Source organism: Alternaria ethzedia, assembly GCF_023757985.1.
Source record: "Alternaria ethzedia strain BMP 0044 chromosome Unknown scaffold_43, whole genome shotgun sequence".
In the NCBI taxonomy this organism is placed as follows: Eukaryota; Fungi; Ascomycota; class Dothideomycetes; order Pleosporales; family Pleosporaceae; genus Alternaria; species Alternaria ethzedia.
In genome coordinates this window covers 526-23,493 of record NW_026056236.1, presented here as the reverse complement: position 1 = coordinate 23,493, position 22,968 = coordinate 526, and the positions used below count along the sequence as shown (strand labels likewise).

At 48.1% G+C, this 22,968-nt stretch overlaps 5 protein-coding genes across 5 annotated transcripts; 4 read left to right on the top strand and 1 right to left on the bottom strand.

Annotated features, from left to right (window-relative positions):
- Positions 1–2,744: 2,744 nt before the first annotated feature.
- On the top strand, positions 2,745–4,619 carry J4E87_010095 (uncharacterized protein; the record flags this gene model as incomplete). Its single annotated transcript, XM_049381669.1, has 2 exons — positions 2,745–4,112; positions 4,323–4,619. The coding sequence occupies 2 exons, from the start codon at positions 2,745–2,747 to the stop codon at positions 4,617–4,619; spliced, it is 1,665 nt and encodes a 554-aa protein (XP_049228528.1).
- A 514-nt stretch (positions 4,620–5,133) lies between these two features.
- J4E87_010094 (uncharacterized protein) lies at positions 5,134–6,781 on the bottom strand (the record flags this gene model as incomplete). Its single annotated transcript, XM_049381668.1, has 2 exons — positions 5,134–5,329; positions 5,382–6,781. The coding sequence occupies 2 exons, from the start codon at positions 6,779–6,781 to the stop codon at positions 5,134–5,136; spliced, it is 1,596 nt and encodes a 531-aa protein (XP_049228527.1).
- A 3,277-nt stretch (positions 6,782–10,058) lies between these two features.
- On the top strand, positions 10,059–12,176 carry J4E87_010093 (uncharacterized protein; the record flags this gene model as incomplete). Its single annotated transcript, XM_049381667.1, has 4 exons — positions 10,059–10,620; positions 10,671–11,095; positions 11,145–12,024; positions 12,076–12,176. 4 exons carry the CDS (start codon positions 10,059–10,061, stop codon positions 12,174–12,176), a joined length of 1,968 nt encoding a protein of 655 aa, XP_049228526.1.
- Positions 12,177–12,607: 431 nt separating this feature from the next.
- J4E87_010092 (uncharacterized protein) lies at positions 12,608–16,174 on the top strand (the record flags this gene model as incomplete). The annotated part of the gene is made up of 5 exons (XM_049381666.1): positions 12,608–14,770; positions 14,824–14,896; positions 14,945–15,072; positions 15,121–15,734; positions 15,787–16,174. The coding sequence occupies 5 exons, from the start codon at positions 12,608–12,610 to the stop codon at positions 16,172–16,174; spliced, it is 3,366 nt and encodes a 1,121-aa protein (XP_049228525.1).
- Positions 16,175–16,946: 772 nt separating this feature from the next.
- J4E87_010091 (uncharacterized protein) lies at positions 16,947–17,383 on the top strand (the record flags this gene model as incomplete). The annotated part of the gene is made up of 1 exon (XM_049381665.1): positions 16,947–17,383. A coding segment is annotated over one exon (437 nt), but the record flags the coding sequence as incomplete, so codon positions are not given.
- Between the last annotated feature and the right edge of the window lie 5,585 nt (positions 17,384–22,968).

Sequence of the window (22,968 nt, the reverse complement as noted above, 5' to 3'; positions counted from 1 at the left end):
CAACGTCGGTAGACCTCGTGTACGCGATGCACATGAAGCGAATGGGAATGACGCGGAAGTATGAGGGAGTGCTGTGTCCGATCTTACTTGGTAATGATGGGCATCGTAATCAGACCCGATGGAGGGCAGTAAGCCCGCTACCGACTGTGATAGTTGTCCATGATCGCTATGCCTTCAATTGCAGGAGTTTTGAGCTCAAGGTCCCACCCCCATGGAGAATCTGTGGGGACTACGAAGTTCCTAGCATGGTAATGCCTGTGAATCCAAAGACCGAATTCTCGGTTGGCCTGAGATTGCCTGTTTGCACAGCAATGAACTCGTACGAGCGGCCAATGTCGGAGACTACGGCCGGTCATGGGCAAGCGTCGGTGAATCCATGAGCACTATGAATCCTCAATCGCATGATTCCCAACATGCTTGATCTGTGGGGTAAGTATCATTCCTAGGCGGTGTCCGTTGGAGAAGACAAGAAATTCATCAACCGCGCAAAGAGCCACGGACGGGATACAACTTGCAGACAAGTAACAGCCACCACGTTGATCCGACGAGGATTGCTCGGTGCTCTGGGTATATGGTTTCTGTATGTATTGCATAGTAATCAAAGCTAGGGCACGTTGCAAAATAAGCCTTCGCTGCGCGTTCTAGAAGCGAGGTCGGCATGCACCAGCGTTCAGCACGTATACCGCTTTCAGGAAGCGGGCCGCATACCATTGTCGACATTTGCACGTGAGAATGAAACCCCTAGGTGCTGTCTTGTCCTAGTCACGACAGTCGCTCGCTCAAGCAGTGAAGGCGAGTTGTTCGCCAGCCATTACTCAGCTGCAACGCTGAGAGCCATGACGTAGCTGCGACTGGCACGTCACCCGAACATGAACGGGTGAGTTCAACATCGGTCCAACATGTCTTGCAAGATTCCGCCTGAGCGTTCATAGACCCCGCGAGGTCTTCACTCCCGGTTCGCAGGGTTGTCTCTGAGCAAGTTCTATAGACACATTGAGTCATGCCGTACCACATTAAAAGTTGTTGCGACAAAGCTCTAAGACAGCTATTTTACTGTCCGTAGCCGTCTAAGCGTAGCATCTTTCCATGCGGAAGTCCGGTGTGTCACCTTGTTCCACGAAACAACTGCCCAACATGAATCCTATGTTAACATGTAAAGATGCAAAATATGCAACCCAACCTCAACTTCGACTCCAGGGTACCCAGTTTCCTCTTGAATGGGGTGGTGTGAAACATATGTTCAAAGACTAATATCTCAATCAGGGTAATGGTTTTGGGGACTGACTGATTTGCGATAATGGACCTGCCGAACATCCGGGTCTGCATGTACTGACTTCCGCGTGCATTAGATCCAGGCAATCGACATCCAGTGTGTATAACACATCCACTTATAGCCGGGTATAATCCCGCAGATGCGAGCTTCGTCCCTCACAACGCTGCTTCCTGAAAGAGAAGGCGCTCTGACAATACGCAGCCAGCAGCGGGAAGCTCAGATCGCGCCATAACGATAACGGGAACTCATTAGACAGTCTTGGGGAAGATCACCGGCGCATGTATGAATGAGACACATCGTATTCATGTGATGGCCCAGCGGCTTCCACGCACGGTATTGGCAGGCGTCCTAAGCCGACGAGGCAGCGGCAAGCCGTACGACATGGCGCAGAAACGCCACGGCGGCACGGCTGGGGGCTTACAAACAAGGGAAAACGAGGACATCGATATCGCTGCAGCAAGGCCATACAGTCAAGCATGCGTGTAGCGGGCAGAATTGAAAGCATGTGGGTGGCATGATCATGGCGGGGGAGATGCACGCGAACTGACTGCCGAAGCTAGCTCTTCTTAGCGTGCCAGTAGCGCCGCATCGGACCGCCTTGTCCTCGCCTCGCCGCCATCTCTATCGCGTCCATCTTCTCTTTCGTGAAATACCAAAAACGCCCTAGCTACAACGGGACCACGTTGACAGGCTGTCAAAGCAAGTTCCCTATCTTCTCGGAACCATACGCGCCTGCAGCTGTACAGCCTAGTGGTGTCTCTACCCACGACCCCACCAGGAAGAAAACAGCGTCCATACCCTCCATCTGCATTTCGCGATTGGCTGGACGGACACGAGAACGACCTCCCCGGCCTCAAGTTTGTGCCTGAGGCCCTTCTTTTGTGTTGGCGAGTAAACTTACGCCGTCATGAAGCAAACAGTCCCAGGTAGCGCCACCAGGCTGCAAAGTTCCAGCCCAATACGTCACAGTTTGCTCGCTCTCCAACCATATACCTAATGGTCTTGTCGCTGCGGCTGTAGTGCTCTCGCTATCGGTGCCTATTTTGGAGATGTCGAACGCCTTTTTGCAGCTCGCTGGTGGCGGTGAACAGTAAAAGTCGAGCTGTCGTTTCCAGCGTTCCGACCTGGGTGGCAATGATAGACATCGCATTGTATGATTGGACGCTCTTGCTTGGAAGCAGGGATTCATTCCATGGTACGTTTGATACATGTACGGAAGAGTGGAGAATCGCTACCGTGGAGAGGGTCGACCATGGCTCTATGCATTACGTCTTCTTCCGTTAGAATACGTGCGGCTTCTTACTGTGATCCGCATGTGACTGGAGAAAAGTTCGCATCTTCCCAACGATCTATTCCAGACATCCCGGCATTTAGCAAGCGGAAGCTCGAATTATCGTTACAGAGAAGCGTCAATCTTTACAGGAAGCAACTCTCGAGCACCGTGGACCTTGCGATGATGAAAGTCGACATCATGGAGCAGACTCGGAGCAAACCTGCTTCCACCGTCTATCCATGGATGGACACTGAACATGTCACCGGGCACTTGAGAAAATGTTTCAAATTCGTCTATGACAAAGTCAAGTTACTGAACGGCCGGGTGGACGGCATGGAAGCGCAAATGACGCATCTCAAACAGCTTGTCGAAGACGTCAAGACAAAGTCCGAAGCGGACAACCAAGGACTGCAAAGCGATATTGATGCTCAGAAGGCGCAGAATCAGCAGCTGCGAAACGAACTGGATGCTGAGAGGGATCGTAACCAGCGACTAGAGACTACGATCAAGGATTCACAACAGTCAATCACCCGGACCGGTCAACAGTTGAATGATCTCTCCAACCAGTTCCGTGCCCACGAGACTATCGCTACTGCAAAGTTGCAAAGGACAGATCGGATCGTGCCAGATCTTACGCAGCGGATAGAGTCGCTGAAACGGTCCGGCAATACCTACAGTCAGAGCGTTGTCGAACTGCGAAACCACCTAGAAGATCGCTTCGAGACAGCAGTGGTCCATACCCAAGAATGCTTGCGTCACAACAAAACCGCCTGGATCAAAGGTCTAGAACTCCTCAGAACCGAGACGGCGGAAAAGCTCGCCACTACGACAGATCACTTCTCCACCGCTATTGATACCGTGCAAGCACAATCCCGCGAGCATACGGAAGCGTTCGAAAAAACAGCTCTGGTCCTGGACCGTAACTCTCAGCGTATGGAAGAGCTCGGAAATGCGATGGTAGAACCACAGCTCCTGGAAGGCATGAAACACCGCGTCGAGAAGCTTGAGAATGCTGTGGTATCGTATGATGCGGCACTGCAAGGTTCTCAGGCCATGACGACCAGACTTGATGCTTTCGATTCCCGTCTGGGATTGTCGGAAGTCGCTCTCCACTCCATTCGAACGCCGACTTTGACACCCCCGACTACCACAACAGCTACCGCCGCTCTCGACGATCCTCAGAATAAGGTCGACGCAGTCTATTTACAGTTGAAGAATGAACTTGCCTCATTGAGTAATTGCAAAGACCGACTTGTCGCATTGGAAAAGCACCGCGGTACCCCTGCATCTCGCAAACTTGACAATAGGGTCTGCGTACTGGAAGAGAACTACGGCAAGATGCGCAATGACCATACAGGAATGACCGCCAAGTGTGTTACCCACGAGCAGTTCGCTGCAGCAAGGAATGCCGATGCTGCCTCCCTCCAGACGACTATTCAGAACCACCGGGAAGAGGTGAAGCAGAGGATGGAGTATAATGTTGTACTCCTGAATGGGCTAAGGGGCCAGCACCTACAAAATATAGAGACCTCTCTCAAAAAGGTCGTCCAGGATAACGCATTCCCCGTGAGTACCTACCACATCATCTCCATGATGTCTGCTTAAGATCATAAACTAATAAATCGGACTAGCACCTACTTCAAGACCCAGGAAATGCACAGCCTGCCCGAGCAACGGCACCACAGTCAGCGTATCCATCACCACCCGCGACAAATCTGACACATCCCAGGCCGACGCAAGATACCTGGTCACCGAATACACCACCCACTCCGGTAGCGTTTCAACAGGCCATGCACATGCAGCACGCTCTGCTACTTGCAAAAGACGCTGCGTCTGATGCTCGACAAGGAACCCAGCCAGTCGCCGATACCATTGACCTCACCGCACCTGGACAACCCACGTTCTTTCGACAAGTGCCTGAGAAGCGACAACAAATTGATCGACCGGCGCAACAGCAGGGTCAGTATTCAACGCAGCAGCAATGGCGGCAACAAGTGCAACAACAGGCTCAGCAACAAGCTCAGCAACAAGTACAGCAACAAGTACAGCGACCAGCACAACAACAGCATCTGAACCAACACGCCCCATCAACTGCCATGGGCGTTATGCAGCAAAGGCCAGAACCCGGAACGCAGATGGAGTGGTCAACCTGAGGGCATCACGATGTGTGATCACCGAATGGACGGAAGTTGCAATAGGCGAGGATGATACCATGGATACGGACGTACGGAATAAGCACTGGAATCGGAGAGTCTGAGTGAAATGTATCAGTGGAAACCTAGGGGTGATTAGGTAATGTGTTGGACACTGTAGAAGGGTTTTAGCTGATATGCTACGGTATACTTATAACCTGGTTATACGTCTTGATGCGTGTGAAAGTGACGTGACCAAGCTCATCAGCGTCTCAAAGTGATGTTCCATCACGAAGCTAGAATCTTTCACCACACTGGCATTACGATGACGATACCAGTGTCATAAGGAGGATGGTGACGCGATAGTATGGATGCCACTTGACTCATAGCCGCGCTAACGTATGCTGTATTGTATTGTATTTTACATTTTTACTATTTGCTTCCCATCACGGCGCCTAGTTCTTCGGCTTGTATTCGGAAGGGTTGACCATAAGCTCGGGCCTGACGTACTTGTCAAAGTCCGACTCGCTGATGACCTCGAGCTTGAGCGCAGCCTCCTTGAGCGTAAGGTTGTTCTTGTGTGCGTATTTGGCGGTCTTGCTGGCAGCGTCGTAGCCGATGACGGGGTTGAGGCAGGTAACGAGCATGAGACTGTGTCAAGTTAGCTATGTGATGAATCTATAGTTAAGGGAGAGTAACTCACCTCTCGCTCATGATAGAGCTGATGCGCTTCTCATCCGCCTCAAGACCGGCAACAAGGTTCTTCTCGAAACTCCTCATGCCGTCGGCGAGCAGACGCGAGCTGTGGAGCAGATTGCGGATCATGACGGGCTTGAAGACGTTGAGCTCGAAGTTACCCTGGGATCCAGCGAAGGTGGTAGCGGCCTGGTTACCGAAGACCTGGGCGCAGACCATGGTGAGGGACTCGCACTGTGTGGGATTGACCTTTCCGGGCATGATGGAGGAACCAGGCTCGTTCTCGGGCAGCTTCAGCTCACCGAGACCGCATCGCGGGCCAGAGCCGAGGAAACGAATGTCTTGGGCGATCTTGAACAGCGAGGTTGCGAGGGTGTTGAGCTGGCCGTGGGCCTCGACGATGGCGTCGTGGGCAGCGAGCGCTTCGAACTTGTTGGGTGCCGTGACGAAGTCCTTGCCGGTCATCTTGCTGACTTCCGACGCAATGTCCTCTGCGAAGCCCTTGAACGTGTTGATGCCAGTTCCGACGGCTGTTCCACCCTGGGCCAGCATCTTGAGGCGCGGGAGACAGGTCTTTATCCGCTCAATGCCAAAGTCGAGCTGCTGTACGTAGCCAGAGAACTCCTGGCCGAGGGTCAGGGGTGTGGCATCCTGCAAGTGTGTCCTGCCAATCTTGATCAAGCTCTCCCACTGGTCGGCCTTCTTCTTCAGCGCGTCCCTCAGGCTGGCGAGAGCAGGCAGGAGCGACTCCTCGAAGTCGAGAACGGCGGCGATGTGCATGACGGTGGGGAAGGTGTCGTTGGACGAGGCGGACATGTTGACGTGGTCGTTGGGGTGGACTGGCTTCTTGGAGCCCATGGTGCCGCCGAGGATCTCAATGGCGCGGTTGGAGATGACTTCGTTCGCGTTCATGTTGGACTGGGTGCCGGAGCCCGTCTGCCAGACGACGAGGGGGAAGTGGTCGATGAGCTTCAGCGAGGCCACCTCCTCAGCGGCCTGCTGGATAGCCTGGCCGAGCTTGGGGTCCAGCCCAAACTTCATGTTGACCGTGGCAGCGGCGCCCTTGAGGATGCCGAAGGCGCGCACAATGGGCGGCGGCATGCGGTCCTGGGGCTGGTTGATCTTGAAGTTCTCGAGCGAGCGCTCCGTCTGGGCGCCCCAGTACTTGTCCGACGGGACCTGGATCTCGCCAAAGGCATCGCTTTCGGTGCGTGTGTTGGCCATGCTGCTGGTGACGCTGAATTGGCGGCGCTGGAAGAGGCTCTGCGTCTTCAGCGGAGTGCGGGGAGAGGTGGAGAGGGCACGCGTGCTGCGGGCACAGCAGAAGGAGGGGCTGGCCTTTGCATGTGCGAGTGATCGTAATGCTCCGGCCTCGGCGGCGCGGAGCTTCGTTGCGCTTCGGAACATGGTAGCAGCAGCTGCTGGCGGGGGGCAGGATGGGGAGAGGGGGTGGAGAAGACGCCGAACTGGCTAATCGTGTGCGCGGCGGAACTAGAGCGCAAGTCGCAGGTCAAAAGACAGAAGATGGATAATTGGGATAATTGCTGCGACGCAAAATGCTGCCGTTCCGAGCTCTGACCTCATGCTCGCGGGAATTGCCTCCGGTCTCTCCCGCGGCATAACTCGCCGTCACATGACTGGCGGGGTGCCAAGCCCAAGGTGGATGAAGGCTCCAAGAACGCAGACTTGAGCACCTGGGCATGAAAGAATGTGGTCGGCGTGAATTTTCTGCTTACTTGTACCGCCAGCTCAGAATACCGCCGCTCAGCACCATGTTCTCCTGCCGCTCGCCTTCCGCACTCCGGCGCCAAAGCCTCAGCATTCCAAGGTTAGCCCGTGATGACTTCCGCATTGCAACGTCAAGCGTTCCGTCGCCTCGTCTGCGCTGATGCGGCGTCTCGCTCATGTCCCACAGCCCCAGCCAGCCACTGTTCCAACTTTTCCCATTACCTCGCGCAGGGCGCTTGTAGGGCCGCGTCTATGCCATCTCCGCGAGACTCTGGCTCACCCTCTGCATATATATGCTTTGGCCGCTCCGGTCGGGCTAGTGGAGTCTCTGCATAGCCACCGATCAAAAGCTTCGGCATTATCGGGCACACCCTGTTGAGTGAAACACACCTTGTACCGAGAGCCTGTCCCTACCCAAACTTCCGCCTGCATCGCGCCGCTGGGTACGGCTGAGGGTCCGATTTATTGGGTGATGATGAGGGCTCTTGCATTCGATACTGACGATCTAGAGCTATGAGGGCAAACGACCAAGTACGTCTGGAAGCTAGGTCGCTGCGTGACGCCTGGAACCATGTGCCCTGCGCTTTCCGTCTTCCGACGACTGGTCATATTAGATTAACGTAGCGAGTCAAGTCGGAGTGCACCTGATCTGTCTCCACCATCCTTTCGATCCATGCTGGGCGCTCGCCTTCGAGCGTGCCAACGTAACATGGAGCTAATAACCCCTCATCTTCACCTACGGCCCAGTTTCCAGCCTCCACAAACACTCCTGTTTGCATCTGCGGTCTGCTGTCTTTTGCAGCCTGCTATTGTGTCTTCAAGCTCACTCCACCTTTGCATTACTCCGTCCGTGAAGCACGGCTTCAACTGGGCCGCACGTACTTGCTTAGCCGCAGATAAGGCTCCCATGACGCTGATCGAGCCTTCTACCACGAACCCCTCTGCCCAACGACTGCCTCAATCAAGGCCGAGTTGTTCTGACAGTTGTTCGCAATCGATACACGATAGCGTCAACATCCGCGTTCCTCCAGACCTTTGCTCGCCACCGATCGACACAGCTTACGAAACGACACAGCTCGTGAAAAAAGGTGCAAGACGTCTGTGGAACTGCTCGTATGGCTGAGTCTGAATACGGCGCGGGTCCCTGGGTTCACGATAGGATAGGCGCTCGAAACTCAGATGCAGAGCTGACTGCCCCGCTTCTCGCCGCGCATACACCGTTCCAACAACAACTGCCAACGATATATCGAAATCCATACATGTCCAATAGCAGCCCCTCCATGTCTCAGGCTCAGGATGCACCAAATGTGCCTACCAGCAGCCACCCACAATTATGTCCAGCTTTGCCACCTATTGGAATGCGTCACCACTACTATGCTCCTCATGCACACTCGTACCAGTTCACAAACCCTCAAAGACCATCGCCAACCTGGAATGGGCCTCCGCACCTTTATCCCGGCCAGGCATTCTACGACCCTTCTCAAGGTGACCAGCTGCGCCATCATTTAGGAGCACCGGGTCACAACTTTCCGCTACTAGGGTCACCACATGCCGCGCCTCCCTCGAATCCCCGACATCGCAATGATTACAGAAGACACGACCACAGAATGAGTGCCGGGGCTGTGGCAGGTAGTATGCCTACTGACAACACACGCTTCCCCGAACCACGGGGCTCAGTAGCACCCCCGGAAGCCCGGTTTCAGCATCCGCGACCACCACTTCAACAGACAATCCACCCAGGTGAGGCACTGTATTCTGGATTGCCTGGACGTCCGTGGCCGTCACACGAGGTTCCAAGCCGCCGCTCAGACCGTAGCGTATCCCCGCGCACGTCGAATCGCCGTAACTTTGAACGATACTCGGTTGACCTCTCCCACTCCAGTACGTCGTCTGACGCAGAAGAAGCGGCTGCCCGTGCGCCGCCGCTGAGTCGTATGAGGCATCGATCTAGAGAAGTGCGGCCGCGTATCGCGGGCCGCTACCCGCCTCAATTCGATCCCAACATTGCTACCGCTCGCCAGATTGAACAATTGAAAACCAGTCTCCAGCGCCATCTACCAAGTACGCTTCCAGAGAAAGCGTCCAAGGCTTGTGACATTTGCCAGAAAGACTATGCCGCTACACGTGTGTCGCCTACGGAAGAGGAAGAGATTGCGATTGAGCTCTCGTGTGGACACACGTTTGGAGAGTTCTGCATAGGTCAATGGGTAAGTGGTAGTCGCATGGAGATAGCTGATGCTTGCTGACACGACTTAGTTTGATACGTGCAGAACACACAAGAACAAAGTTACCTGCCCCATGTGTCGGAAGCAGCTCATCGAAGCACCGGCACCACGATTCATGCCGAGCATGATGCAGGGGCAAGCGTTTCTTGATCTGCTCGCTCGCCAGAATATGCACGTCACTGATCTCTACGGCCACTTTCAGCAGGCGTGAGTGCTGTGAGGTGTTCGACTCAGGATGCGATTTTCGAAGCTATGATATCATTGTTTTACACGGATGGCCTTGGCAGGGCAGTCGAGGCGTTGTAGACAGGTAGGGAGTTTTGGTGAGTGTTGCACACTAGGTGCGTAATGGGGTGAAGAGGCATCAGACTGGATATGTACATAGCATGGTGGTCAGCGGCATATAAACATCAGCATGTTTGTGGATAGCACTTTTGCATGTGCAGCCCTTGCGTCGATCTGGGCTCCACTTCCCGGGATGCCTGGAATTCATCGTTGCCCGGAGCCCACCTAGCCCCAAACATGCACCCCGCCATCAACACAAACCTGACCCGATACACCCAAACCCGTCAAACAAGACATCGTGAGAGATACTGCGCTGCATGACTGCTGTCGCCGATTGCTTGCGCCCCCACTGCCGCCTCTTTGCTTCTTCGTGCCTGCTTGCGCCCCACGGCTCTTAGTTGCTGCCATCCACCGCTCCTTCCCCGTCGCCCAGTTGCCATCGCGTCATGGAGGACAGCAACAGAGACAGCTTCCAACTGCCCGCCCCGCCCCCTCCACTCCAGATCCGCGACAACGCAATGGACCGCCCAGGCACCCCGACGGGCGAGGCCTTTATGAGCCCGCAGCAGACGCCCCAGGGCAGCCCAAGCAAACACCACCAGCCGCCCGGCGCATTCGATCTGCCGCATGTCTTCGAAAATGCCATGCGGCTGCTGCCTACTATGGGCTCGCCATCCAAGACGAAGCCCGGATCGCCCACATCCCCCAACAAACTGCAGATCGGCAGCAATGGCGCTGACTACGGCAACATGGAGAGTCCCAGTTTCGCCCCGGGCAGCCCCACACGCAAGTCGAACCAGGAGAACACGCCCCCGAGTGGCCGCCCAGGCCTGCAGAAGGAGTCGAGCTACCTCACACACGCAGCACAGTCGCGGCAGGAGCCCTACAGGACGCGCGAGGACGGCCAGTCGACACGCTACATCAACGGCCCACAGCGTCTTTCCCCGGAAGAACTCGAGAAGGCGAGAAAGCCAGCCGTAAAGCGCCTGGCAAACGTGACCCAGCTGTGTAGGCTGTCTCTCCTATACCACAGCCATCCAGTGCTAATGATTATCTAGACTTCCTCGACTACTACTACGATCTCCTCACCTACGTACACAGCCGCCAGAGCCGCCTGACCCAGTTCAAGGCTCAGAACCCTCCCCCTCCAGACACACCCGAAGAAGAGTACAACGATGCCCTCACACAGTACCTCGGCCGCGAGCGTGCCAACCTACGCAAGCGACGCACCCGGTTAAGGCAGGGTGATTTCCAGATCCTCACACAGGTCGGACAGGGTGGCTATGGACAGGTCTACTTGGCTCAGAAGAAGGACTCGCGTGAGGTCTGCGCTCTAAAGGTCATGAGCAAGAAGCTGCTGTTCAAGCTGGACGAGGTTCGCCACGTCCTGACAGAGCGCGATATCCTTACCACAGCTAAGAGCGAGTGGCTGGTTCGCTTGCTCTACGCCTTTCAAGACGACAAGAGCATCTATCTTGCTATGGTGAGCCACATCAATACCCAGTCTTGAACAGTTTACTGACAACTGCCAGGAATACGTCCCCGGAGGCGACTTCCGCACCCTTCTCAACAACACTGGTGTTTTGCACAACCGGCATGCGCGCTTTTACATTGCCGAAATGTTCTCGTGTATTGACTCGCTACATCAGCTGGGTTACATCCATCGCGATCTGAAGCCCGAGAACTTCCTGATCGACAGCACTGGCCATGTGAAGTTGACCGACTTCGGTCTTGCAGCTGGTATTCTTGCACCCTCCAAGATTGAGTCGATGCGCATCAAGCTCGAGTCCGTCAGCGACGTCATTTCGCCATTCGGCCGACCCATCGAAGAGCGATCAGCAGCCCAGCGACGAGAAAACTACCGCTCTCTTCGCGAGCGAGACGTCAACTACGCAAAGAGTATCGTTGGCAGTCCCGATTACATGGCACCTGAAGTATTAAAAGGCGATGAGTACGACTACACAGTCGACTACTGGAGTCTGGGATGCATGTTGTTCGAGGCTCTGGCCGGTTACCCGCCATTCGCTGGTGCCACAGTAGACGAGACCTGGCAGAACTTGAAGCAGTGGAAGAAGGTTCTACGGAAGCCCGTCTACGAAGACCCATCTTACTTCCTCTCGAAGCGCACATGGGACCTCATCATCCGTCTCGTGGCTTCCAAGTCTACCCGCTTCCGCAACATTTCCGAGATCCATGCCCATCAGTACTTCGCCGAGGTTGACTGGGCGAGGCTGAGAGAGCAGAAGGCACCCTTCGTACCCGAACTGGACAGTGAGACAGATGCTGGATACTTCGACGATTTCGGTAGCGAAGCCGACATGGCAAAATACAAGGAGGTACACGAGAAGCAGGCTGCTTTGGAGGCCATGCAGGACCGCAACGTCCAAATGGGCAAGGGTCTATTCGTAGGATGTAAGTCTTGATCTTCAAATTTGTTGATGTCAATCGCTAATCATACTGTAGTCACATTCCGTCACAAGAAGACAGCCGACGAGAACGGCAAACCATCGAGCCCGAGGAAACCGCTCCCCATGGTTGAGGAGAACTTTGGCACAATATTCTGAGAACATTCGTGTCGCTCTGTGTGTCGAGGCACTGGTTGCGTCGGCGCTTTCTCTCCTTCGTATATCTGTTTCTGTGTTCATCGCAGCGCCTGGAAGCTGTGAAGTTGAGACGAGTCACACGTCATAGTATGATTGTCAGATTTGGCGTTTAGTTCGGATAGCATAGTTTATTGGGCGGGCAAGTGCGTTGCATGCATTCGAGAAGTCGTGTATTAGTAGATGAATGCACGGATATGAAGGTAGTGATTACGGAGAACGCAGAATGCAACCTGTACTCAACGATGAATCAATCTCGTGGATCCTCACGAAGTCACCTGACCGCGGGATCCTGGGCGACGCGCTAGTTGCTAGTGCCCGCCCGGGCGCCCTTTCGTCCCCTCAATCACAAAGCCCACTCCACCTTACGTCAACCCACATACGACACCACTACAATGCCCGGTCTAGTCCAGCGAGGACGAAAGCGCCCGTCGCGCGCGATCAGCGAGGACCTCGACGAGTCCTCCGATGCCTCGTCCTCACCTTCCACAAACGGCAAACGCGCCCGCCATGGCCGAGACGCGCCTTCTGGTTCCGCGCAAACCAACGGGGACGCACACGGCTCGACTGAAGGCGACTTCAAAGCAGGCTCTCTCGCCAGGGTGAAGCTCGAAAATTTCGTTACATACACGGCTGCGGAGTTCCATTTAGGGCCGAGCCTGAACATGGTCATCGGGCCCAATGGCACAGGAAAGAGTACCTTGGTCTGCGCAATCTGTCTGGGTCTGGGATGGGGCAGCGAACACCTGGGAAGAGCCAAAGAGGTGGGACAATTTGTCAAACACGGCGCTGCCGAAGCCACCATCGAGATCGAGCTCGCAACGGGTCCTGGCAATGGCCCCAATCGCATTGTCAGGCGTGTCATACGCAAGCGCGACAACAAGTCCCAATTCTTTCTCGACGGTCCACGTGTGCCGCAGCAAGATGTACAAAAAATGGCCAGACAATATTCCATCCAGATCGACAACCTCTGCCAGTTTTTACCGCAAGACCGTGTAGTGGAGTTCGCGAGGATGAGCGACGTCGACCGATTACGGGAGACTCAACGCGCTGCAGCGCCTCCGCAGATGGTACAATGGCATGACGAGTTGAAGGAACTGCGTACAAAAGAACGCGCTTTGGAGACGAAGCAGAATAACGAACGCAGCCATCTGGACATGCTGGAGAAGGCACAAACCGCAACAAAAGATGACGTAGATCGCTACCATCAACGAGAAGGCCTTTTGCGGAAGTCGAAATGCTTGAAGTCGGTCAAGCCTATCATCGAGACGAAAATTCTCAAGACTGAGATTACTGCAGTAAAGGCAGAGATTCGAGACGCCAGACTGGAGCTCGATCAAATCAACATCGACATAGAACCAGCGCGAAGGGCACAGGCAGAAGTCGAAACGTACCAGAACGATATTGAGCAAATCGTGAACCTTCGCAAGAACCGGGTCGACATGATCAAGACACAGGCTGAAAAGCTCGCGACAAAAATTGAGACCGGCAAAGCGAAAGCGGCGGAAACTGACAATCAGATCAAAGCCGAACTGAGTTCAAAGAAAAAGCGCGCAGATGATATGGTTCGCCTTAACCGTGATATCACCAGGCTGGAAGCCCAGCGACAGGACCAACCCGCCCAATTCGACGCCGAATCTTACGAGCAGCGCAAGTCAGATCTTCGCGACCAGATCTCTACTAACATGGGCCTCATTTCCGACAAAAGGAGTGGCATGAAAGAGCTAGCTACCCGCGCTGGTGTCGTGAAAGCCCGACACACGCAGCTGAAAGCTAATCAGGATCGGCTGAACACACAGAGCGGAAAGCAAGCCAGCCTTTTGATGAGAATTTCCCGCGAGACCGCTGGCGCATGGGAATGGATTCAAAGGAACAAAGCGTCTCTGCAGTTAAAAGGTGAAGTCTTCGGGCCACCTATACTGGAATGTTCCGTCTCAGATCCCAAGTATGCTAAGGCCTTCGAGAGTCAATTGAAAAAGGGCGACCTCATTGCCATCACTTGTACCACCAACGAGGACTCGAAGATGCTGGGCAAGCGTCTGCTCAGTAACAAAGCCAACGGCGGGCAGGGACTCAGCGAAGTCTATCTTCGAACATCACTAAAGCCCCTCTCTTCGTATCAACCGCCCATGGCCAGGGCAGGCTTGGCCCAATACGGGTTTGAGGGGTATATTTTAGACTACGTCAAAGGACCCGACGAGGTCTTGGCCATGCTTTGCGAAGGCTGTAAACTGCATCAAATCGCGTATGCTGCAACGCCACTATCTGATGATGTACACAAGATTGTGGAAGAGCGAAGCCCGATTCGTAGCTGGGTGAGTGGTTCGGACACGTATCGCGTGATCTCACGCTACAACCAGTCTTCTACGTCCGTTTTACCACTAAGGCCAGCGCAATCTTTCGTAGATCAGCCAGGCAATACGGATGAGTTGAGAGCCATCATTGAGGAACAAAAAGGGCTAGTGCACGAGGGAGAAGAGCTACGCGAGAACCACAAGATCCTCAAGGACGAAGTCAGCAAACTCGAGGGGGAGAATGAGGATCTCAAACAACAGAAGGTACATGCAACCGCCACTGGATGCAGAGACGCCAAATACTGACAACGTGGTAGGACGCTGTGCAAGCTGAGCAAGACGGCTTGAAGAAGGCTTTCGCCGAATGGGAAGCTCTACCCGACAAAATTGGTGGGTATCTTACATAAGTGAGAAGGAGTGTTCGCTGACTATGTCTAGCATCGAAACAGGCCGACCTGCACAGCAAAACGCAGGAAAATGCAGAAACTACTGCCCGCATCAAAGCTATCAAAGCCGACGCTCGTGCTACACTATTGCATGTCGCGAACCTGACACTTGAATATGCTGTAAGTCACGAACGATCGGTCACTGGAGTCCTGCTGACGATCCCACAGAAAGTTGTAACCCAAATGAGGGCCTTCCACGAATCGCTTGTCGAGGCTGAGATCCGGCTCATCGAAGTCAAGTCGGAGCTCAGGAGCCTCATAAAAGAGAACAGCGCGATACTGGACCGACAAAAAGCACAAGAACAAAAGATCAACGAGCGCACGAATCACGAGCGAGTTCTTCGGGCCAAGTACAGAGAGCTGCAAGAGGCTACGCAGAGCGACATCTACAGTCTCAGCGAAGAAGAAAGGCAGATCGTCATGGAATACAAGGAGCTTCCCACACTCGAGGCCTTGGAGCTAGAGGTTCAGTCCGTCAACGCCCGGCTAGAGATGATGGCCGAAGGTAATCCTGGGGCGATCAGGGCCTATCAGAAGCGTGCGGGTGACATCGAGAAAACGCGTGAGAACCTGGAACAGTACGCTGCTAGTCTCGAAGAGATCAAAGAAAACATCACAGAAATCCGCCAGCAGTGGGAGCCTCAGCTCGACGTTCTCATTCGTAGGATCAGCGGGGCTTTCGCGCACAACTTTGAGCAGATTGGATGCGCGGGTGAAGTCCAGGTGAACAAAGACGAAGACGACTTTGACAACTGGTCCGTCCAGATTTCAGTCCGTTTCCGGTAAGCTCAGACTATCGTGCTCATACGCAAACCTAGCTAATGATCTCAACAGAGAGAACGAGCCGCTCAGCGTATTGAACTCTCACCGCCAGTCTGGTGGCGAGCGCGCCGTGTCAACAATCTTCTACCTCATGGCATTACAAGACCTTGCCCAGTCACCCTTCCGCGTCGTCGACGAAATCAACCAGGGTATGGATCCCCGCAACGAACGCATGGTCCACGAGCGCATGGTGGACATTGCATGCCAAGAGAACACGAGTCAATACTTCCTCGTCACCCCCAAACTTTTGCCTGGTCTCAAGTACCACGAGAAGATGAAGGTGCATGTCATCAACTCTGGAGAACACATTCCAGTTGCACAGGGCGTTCAGGGTGAGTGGAACTTGTCCAGTATGGCTGAGATTGCATTGCGAGTGAGGAGGACCGTTGCAGTTGCATGAGCACTGGAATCGCGTGGCGCAGACCATTACGATACGTGCGCGGGTGGGATGAACACGAGTACGAATACCACGGTAGTCTAGTGTCGTTTATGGTTTGATATGTCTCACAGCGGGTGTGTTTGGTAACGGCGTTGAGCAACCGCCATGCAGGTACGACGGACAGCAGTCAGCGACATTTACTGTACATCGAATGTTCTCAATCCTTCTTATCAGCGCTATCCTATAGCGCGCGCAGGATATATATTGAGGTACCCGTATCCGTACATGTGCATGCAATCGTTTCCCTGGATACACCGTGTTTGTGCGACCGCTAATGCGACTAAGCGTCCCTCTGTACGACACCAACAGTTGAGGAATGCGTGCACCAGTTTGTTGAGCAGAGTCTACTCGGTACCGATGCATTATACGAGCCTTTGAGCTGGAAGGCTGATGATATTCTCGTACGATACGAGGTATGCTGGCGCTGCTTACATGTGTTATAGGCTGGGATGGGGCTATGGTTCGATGCACTTCGTACCAGGGTCACGTCATGGCGCAGCATTACCTGGGTGAGGTTGCATTGTGGCGAGCAAACATGGAGGCGTGGGATCAACGAAGGAATATGCGTTGGAGGTGGGAGAGGTATATATCAGCCGTGGGTGCGGGCTTGTGATGCTGGACATTCAAGTTTCATTGCTTTCGACATCGCTCAACTCGGCCTGACCCAACCAGCCAACATTCGAAACAAAAGCACTAATATCGAACATCGTTATCACAGACCAAAACTCGCATCATGATATTCCCCACCCCCTTCATAACCTTCCTCCCCCTCCTCATCTCCCTCACCGCCGCCCTCCCCACTAACCCTCCCCACCCCCTCTACGCCCGCGACACCTCCCTCGCCGCCGCAGAAACATGGCACATCACCCGCCTAGACATGCACATGATGAGCACCAGCACCGGCATCCCCGGCAACGGCCCTTGGCCCGAAGGCTCAAAGTTCGATTCCACCATCGACTTTGATGTGCTGGTGCCAGAGGAGGCTCCACTACCGGCGTCGAAGTGGAACTGTAAGGGTACGATGAAGAACGGGACGATTATCGAGGATGTGGTGGGTTGTGTGGATGGGAAGGGTGGGGTGGGTGATGTGTCGTTTGGGATGACGGGGTATGAGGCGGTTGGGGAGAGGAGGGCTGAGTTGAGCTTTTGGTTGTGGGTTTATCGGGTTGGGTATGTTTTGCTCTACTTCCTTTTTGTTCTTGCATCGGTGGGATACGATGGTATTCACGTGTTCAGATTGTACTAACACTCTACTTCCTTCGTGCAGAGACGGTAGCGATGGTCGCGCCACCATACTCAACGGCGCAACAGCGATCACGGCGAATGACCCGCAGGAACCGACTAGCTACCTCACGTGTCTTCTTGGTAGACCGTTTGATGGGCTGAGATGCCAGATTGGGAGTTATCTAAGCGTGAGGAAGGAGCTTGTTGTTGAGGGGTCGGGGGTGCGTTGAGTTGATGCTGAGATGACGGGAGCATGAACGACGAGGCTACATGGTGGAGACAGATTGTTGGTGGTCCTAGAGACGGTTAGTAATAGTTTCGCCTTGGATTTGATGCAGCGAACTGTTGTTTTGGAGTTTATGTTACACGACATATGTGTTGTGCGTCGCGTGGCGGGAGGGGCGTGTTTCAGCATCTCATCATCGTGTCTCTCCTTTCAGGGCTTGAACTAGCAAATACTGGCAATACGGCCGTCATCTGTGGTCTCGATTGTTAATATGGTGCTTTTGAGGTAGAATAATAAGCTCCTTGCATTAGATTAGTGCTCCGATTGCGACTGCTGCGATGAATGGAAAGTACTTACCCTGTTTCGGGCTGCGAAAAAGACATGTCGATGCTGGAGGCATTGCGTCGTTGAGGTGCTACTGCAGGTACACTACTGCAGAAAGACACGATGAGACTGTTGTGATTGTTTTGTTCGAGCGCAATACCGCCGCTTTCCCCTCTTCTTCTCGACAATGCTTCTGTTCAATCTTACGCGCTTCAGTCTTGTCAATTACATTGAACTTTAAAGTTCCCATCGCTGACTGCGTTCCCAAAAATGAAGCTCATCTATGCGTCGCTGGTCAACGATCGGGCTTTTTCTGGGACTGTCAAGATCAGTTGCACGGTACGTGTTGTTTGATGTGCTGTTCTCATCTTGGTAAACGCGACTGATGGAGTTGACCAGACCTGCTTTTCAGAAGCCCGGCAGACAATGGCTGGCACTGCACTGACGCGGTATTCAACCATAACATCACGATCTTCGGCAGCTGGAGCCGCACAAGATGACGGCATCTCATCCGCGCAAGACTTACAACAAGATGTCTCGTCCATCCCGCCTGCTACGTCAACGGAAATACCTCCATCATCCTCTCAGCTCAGCACTCCAGTTAAGGCGGGCATCATTACTGCCTCTATCCTGGTGTTCCTACTCGTGCTATTACTGGTACTCGAGCATACCTATCTCCGTCGCAAACGTCACGAGCGCGCAGTCAAACGAGCGATCGACGAGGTAGAGCGAGGAACTGAGCTGAAGAACACAACGACGAGTGAGAGCAAAGAGAACATGGTATTGGAGAGTCGAGTTGAGATTGTCGTAGATGGCGAAGGGCAGGATAGTGTGCGGGGTAGCTGGGATAGAGAGGGACGTTGGAATGTGGATACAGACGACGAAGATGACGATGGAAACTTGAGTGAATGGGGAAGAGGGCGAAGGCGAGATGTTGGGCGGAATGGAATGAGCCTTCCGCGAAGAGGACGTTAGTGTCGGAGCCGTGGCAACGACACAGTGGCTGACGTCGCAAGGATCTTGTCTCCTATTAGTCCCCGATCTTTGCGGTATCAAGCCTTTAAGTATGCCTTGCTTGTCGAGGCTTCGTATGCCTTAGTGTGTTCTAGTAAGACTTCGCGCGAGGAAACTAACCTTTTCTAGTCTATTTACTAAAAAGCAAGGCTAGAAAGTAGTGTTATTAGGTACTCTACTTAATTAGTTACTATAGTATATAAATCTTCTATAAGAGTAAAATTAAAAACTTAAGTATAGATATTATATAAAAGACTTATAAAATGCTATAACTATACTACTTTTAGAAAGTAGATTAGATTTATAGCTACTCTCTTATATAGTATATTTTACTTATAATCTCTTTTATTAATAAAAGTATTTTTTTACTAAGCGCTTCTATATATAGTATAAGACTAAATATAGTAATTTATAACTTCTATTAAGCTCTATTACTTATAGTCTAAGTATACTATTAAAGTACTAGTATATATACTTTACTTAGATATTTAACTACTAAGATACTTACTTATATATCTTTTTAACTACTTATACTTAGTAATATAGTTTAGCTTAGATAATCTAGAGTAAGTACTCTTAAAATAAAATCTAGAGTAACTTTTAGTAGAGTTAAGCTACTCTACTTCTAGCTAACGCTTAAAGTAGTAACTAGATCTTTTAAGATATAAAGCTATATAAGCTTTAAAGACTTATACTAGCTAGTATATAAAGCTCTTAATAATATTATATTACTTTTATATAGTTTTATAATATTATACTTTATACTATATATATATTATTTTACTTTTATCTAATTATTTTATACTTATCTAAAGTTTTACTATTTCTTACTAAGACTTAGAGTAGTAATCTAATATAAGTATTATATTAACACACTATAGTAATACTTATAAAACGCTAACCTTTATAATTATAGTAAGTAGACTCTAGTCTATAGCTAATTATAAAGCTTTCTAGTTAGACTAATTAATATATACGCTTTTATTCTATCTATAATAATCGTAAGAGCTTTATAAGTAGAGTAATAATAGATATAATAAATATAATAGATAAGATAGTATAATTAGTATACTATACTTATTATTAGAAATAAAGTACTATAGAGTAGACATTCTTTTTAGATAGTAATATCTAGTTAACATAGTATATAAGGCCTACTATATAGCTACTTCTAATATTTCTTCTTCTTCTATATCTACTATCTACTATTATATTACACTAATATTACTAATATTACTAATAATAGCTACTATAGATAATATAGTATATATTATTACTAAAGTAAACTAAGGTTTTAGTTTTAGCTTTATATAATTACTTCTTATATATTCTTAAATTATAGTAAATAGTATAATCTATAGTAAGTAAGCTAAATATATATTAGAAGATAAGATTAAAAGTATATTAAAAGAGACTAGTAGTAAGCTAGATATTATATAGTATAACTTATTTATAGCTATTAATTCTAAAGAAATAGAAAGTAAGTTTACTAAATTAGAATATTAGTATATTAAGATTTTAAAACTTAACACTAGAGGCGTATAGCTAATAGTTCTACTAAGTAAGACTATAACTAAAGACCTACGCGTAGTATTTTAAACTAATACTATTATATTTCTACTTATATTCTAGAGTCTAAAAAAGTATTTACTAAGAGCTAACTCTATCTCTAAGTAAATCTAGATTACCTCTTTAGTTAAAAGTATTATAGATATAATTCTATTTAGTAGTAGCGTATATAGTTTTAGATAAGTAATATAGACCTTACTAGCGCGCTCTTTCTATTTTAAATATAATAGTATAAAGAGAAATATAAATTTAATTATTATTCTCTTATATTCTAGATAGCTCTAAATGTAAGTAGACTAGTTAATTATAGATTAGAAGTATTTAGCGCTTAAAACTAATAGTAATAAGTTTAAGAATCTATTAATAAGAATAGAAAAGAGCGTTTATAGTTTTGTTAAAGTAATAAATAATATAATAGTAGAATATTTAAGCTAGTTTCTAATATATAAAGATAAGATACTACTATAGTAGATTAGTAATAGTAGAGAAGCTTATATCTTTACGCACTTTTTTAATATAAAAGTATTAATATAAATTTAGAAGCTCTAGTACTAGAAATCTAAAAGCTTAGTTACTAGAATAATAGTACAAAGTATAAGATTAAAAAATACCTAAGATTTAAAAATATAGGTTTTCTATATACTAGTAATTAATCTTATAGTATATAAAGTAGCTTTTACTATATAATAATTAGTTTACTAAGAAAAGATAGCTTTATATTAAAATATATAAAGAATAATAAAGATAATATTTTTAGTAATTAGACGCTATAAAGTTAGTACTTTAAGTTTATTATAATAAGTTTTTTATACTTAAATTAAGTTTAGAACTTACCTTTTTATAAAGATATTATATTCTAAAGCTTTACTAGTTAACCTTTTTAAAGTTATAATTTTTATTAGTTAGTAAACTTAAATTATTTATATTACTTTTTTAAAATAATTAAAGATATAGTTTTTTAGTAATTTTAATAGTTTATCTTATAATACTTAAAGGCTACTACTAATAGATTTAAACTTATAGTATACTTTACTTAGAAAACATTTTAATTAGATTAGTAAATAGTTCTAGTAAATATCTACTCTACTATAGTATATAGAATAGATAGATTATACTATTATTATTTACTAAGACTTATATAAAATATACTTTCTAGTAGTTTTAGAACTATATTATAGTATCTTTCTCTTAACTTAATTTTTTAATAAGATTTATTATTTAGTATATAAAGCTTTATATAGTATTAATTCTTTAAGAACTTTATTTCTAAATTTACTAAGAAAATACTACTTATAAAAAAATATTTCTACTATAAATCTCTATTTTATACTTATTAATGTTAAAAAGAATAATAAAGTTATAAGTATATTTAAGTTATATAAAAAAAAGAATAGTTATATTTAAAATTAGACTAAAAAAAAATTAGTTATAAAAAGCTACTTTAAAAACTAAAGTAAAGTAAGTAAGAATAGCTTACTTTAAGTAAGTAAAGAATAAAATAATATTTATAATATTATTATAGTTATAGTAGAGCTATTAAGAGTATAAATCTATTTTTTTTATCTTTCTTATTTCTTAGCTTAAGAAGAAAGTATTATATCTATAGTAAATAAAGAGAAGATTAAATAGTTCTATTACTAGTAATTTAAATACTATATATTAAACTTTTTTATACTTAATATAAGATTAAAACCTAGATAGCTAAGTAGAAAGTTTAAGTTATTAACTAGTAGTTAAGTTATTACATCTCTATTATAGATATAAACTAGATAAGTCTATTTAGTATTTAAGTAGATTTAGTAAAGACTAACTTAAAGCTCTTTTCTATCTTTTAATACTATTTTTCTCTAAATTCTATAAATATTATAAATTACTAATATATCTCTATAGTTATAAAAAAGATATTATAAAAACTAAAGAATATAAAAAGTTTACTTCTACTTTAAATTAAGTTTATATATTTTAAAGTAGAAAGTAAAATAATATAAGTGTAAAGAATAGATAGATAATAATAACTATTCTCTAATAATAGAATATAGCTTTGTTAGAACAAAGTAGTTAAATACTATAATAAATAGTATAACTAATAAAGATTGCAATAAAGTAATTATAGAGTAGATAGTAGGTAAAAAGTAATAATATTATTACTAGGTAAAGAATAACTATAGAGAATTGCTATTTCTTTTATAGAAAATAGCTACTAGAATAATTATATAAATATCTGCCTATTTCTGTCTAAAGATAAGAATTTATAATTAAATCTGCTTAATTTCTAGATTTATAATCTAAGTCTGCTAAATCCTTCTTATCTTCTAGATTTATAATCTAGACTAGTACTAATTATATTAGTCTATGCGTTGTATTATATAGACTAATAATTAGTTTATTACTAGATCTT